Source organism: Cystoisospora suis, assembly GCF_002600585.1.
Source record: "Cystoisospora suis strain Wien I chromosome Unknown contig_14370, whole genome shotgun sequence".
Taxonomy (NCBI): domain Eukaryota; phylum Apicomplexa; class Conoidasida; order Eucoccidiorida; family Sarcocystidae; genus Cystoisospora; species Cystoisospora suis.
In genome coordinates, this window is record NW_027167091.1 from 1 (window position 1) to 572 (window position 572).

Below are 572 nucleotides of genomic sequence, written 5' to 3' on the forward strand. Positions count from 1 at the left end.
GGGGCGGGCGGGGCAGGTGGGGCTACAGGGCAGGTTGCTGCTGGGCTGGGTGGGGAATTTCCCGGTGAGTCTGGGGGGACGAGAGAGCGTGGTGAGGGAGACGGTAGAGGAGATGGGCAGGGAGGGAGAGGCAAGAGAGGGGGGGAAGGAGGGACTGGGACAAGGGGCGAGGAGGAGGAAGAGGATAAGGAGTTCGACAAACATGACGAAGAGGACACGATTGGGACAGAGGGCGGCGAAAAGGAGGTGGACCCGCCAGGACCAGGTTTACCTGCACGTGTTGCTGACGTGGCCTCATCGGATGGAGTGGCCGCAGCCTCAAACGCAGCTTCCGAAAAGCCTTCTGGTGGCGCCGAGCATCGGGATCCCGGGAACGAGCAAACCGCCGAAGGAACAGCTGGTGTGACGGCTGCCAGGGAGGGGGCTGCTACGAGAAAGAGTGTAGCAGTTGGAGGAGTTCGGCGCAAGCAACAGGTAGGAAAGTCCACGAAAAAGAGTAAGGGGCACGAGTCGCTGACCCCCACTGGAAGTCGCCAGCCCTTGGTGTCCCAAAGCACGAGCTCAGACTCATC

General features: G+C 62.2%; 1 protein-coding gene across 1 annotated transcript in view; it reads left to right on the forward strand.

Annotated features, from left to right (window-relative positions):
- Positions 1–28: 28 nt before the first annotated feature.
- Positions 29–572, forward strand: part of CSUI_011578 (uncharacterized protein) — a gene marked incomplete at both ends in the record, with an annotated part of 1,171 nt that continues 627 nt past the window's right edge. The window contains one exon of the mRNA XM_068071676.1: positions 29–474. Coding sequence (XP_067916348.1) covers positions 31–474 — 444 coding nt within the window. The remainder of the gene's footprint in view (positions 475–572) is intronic.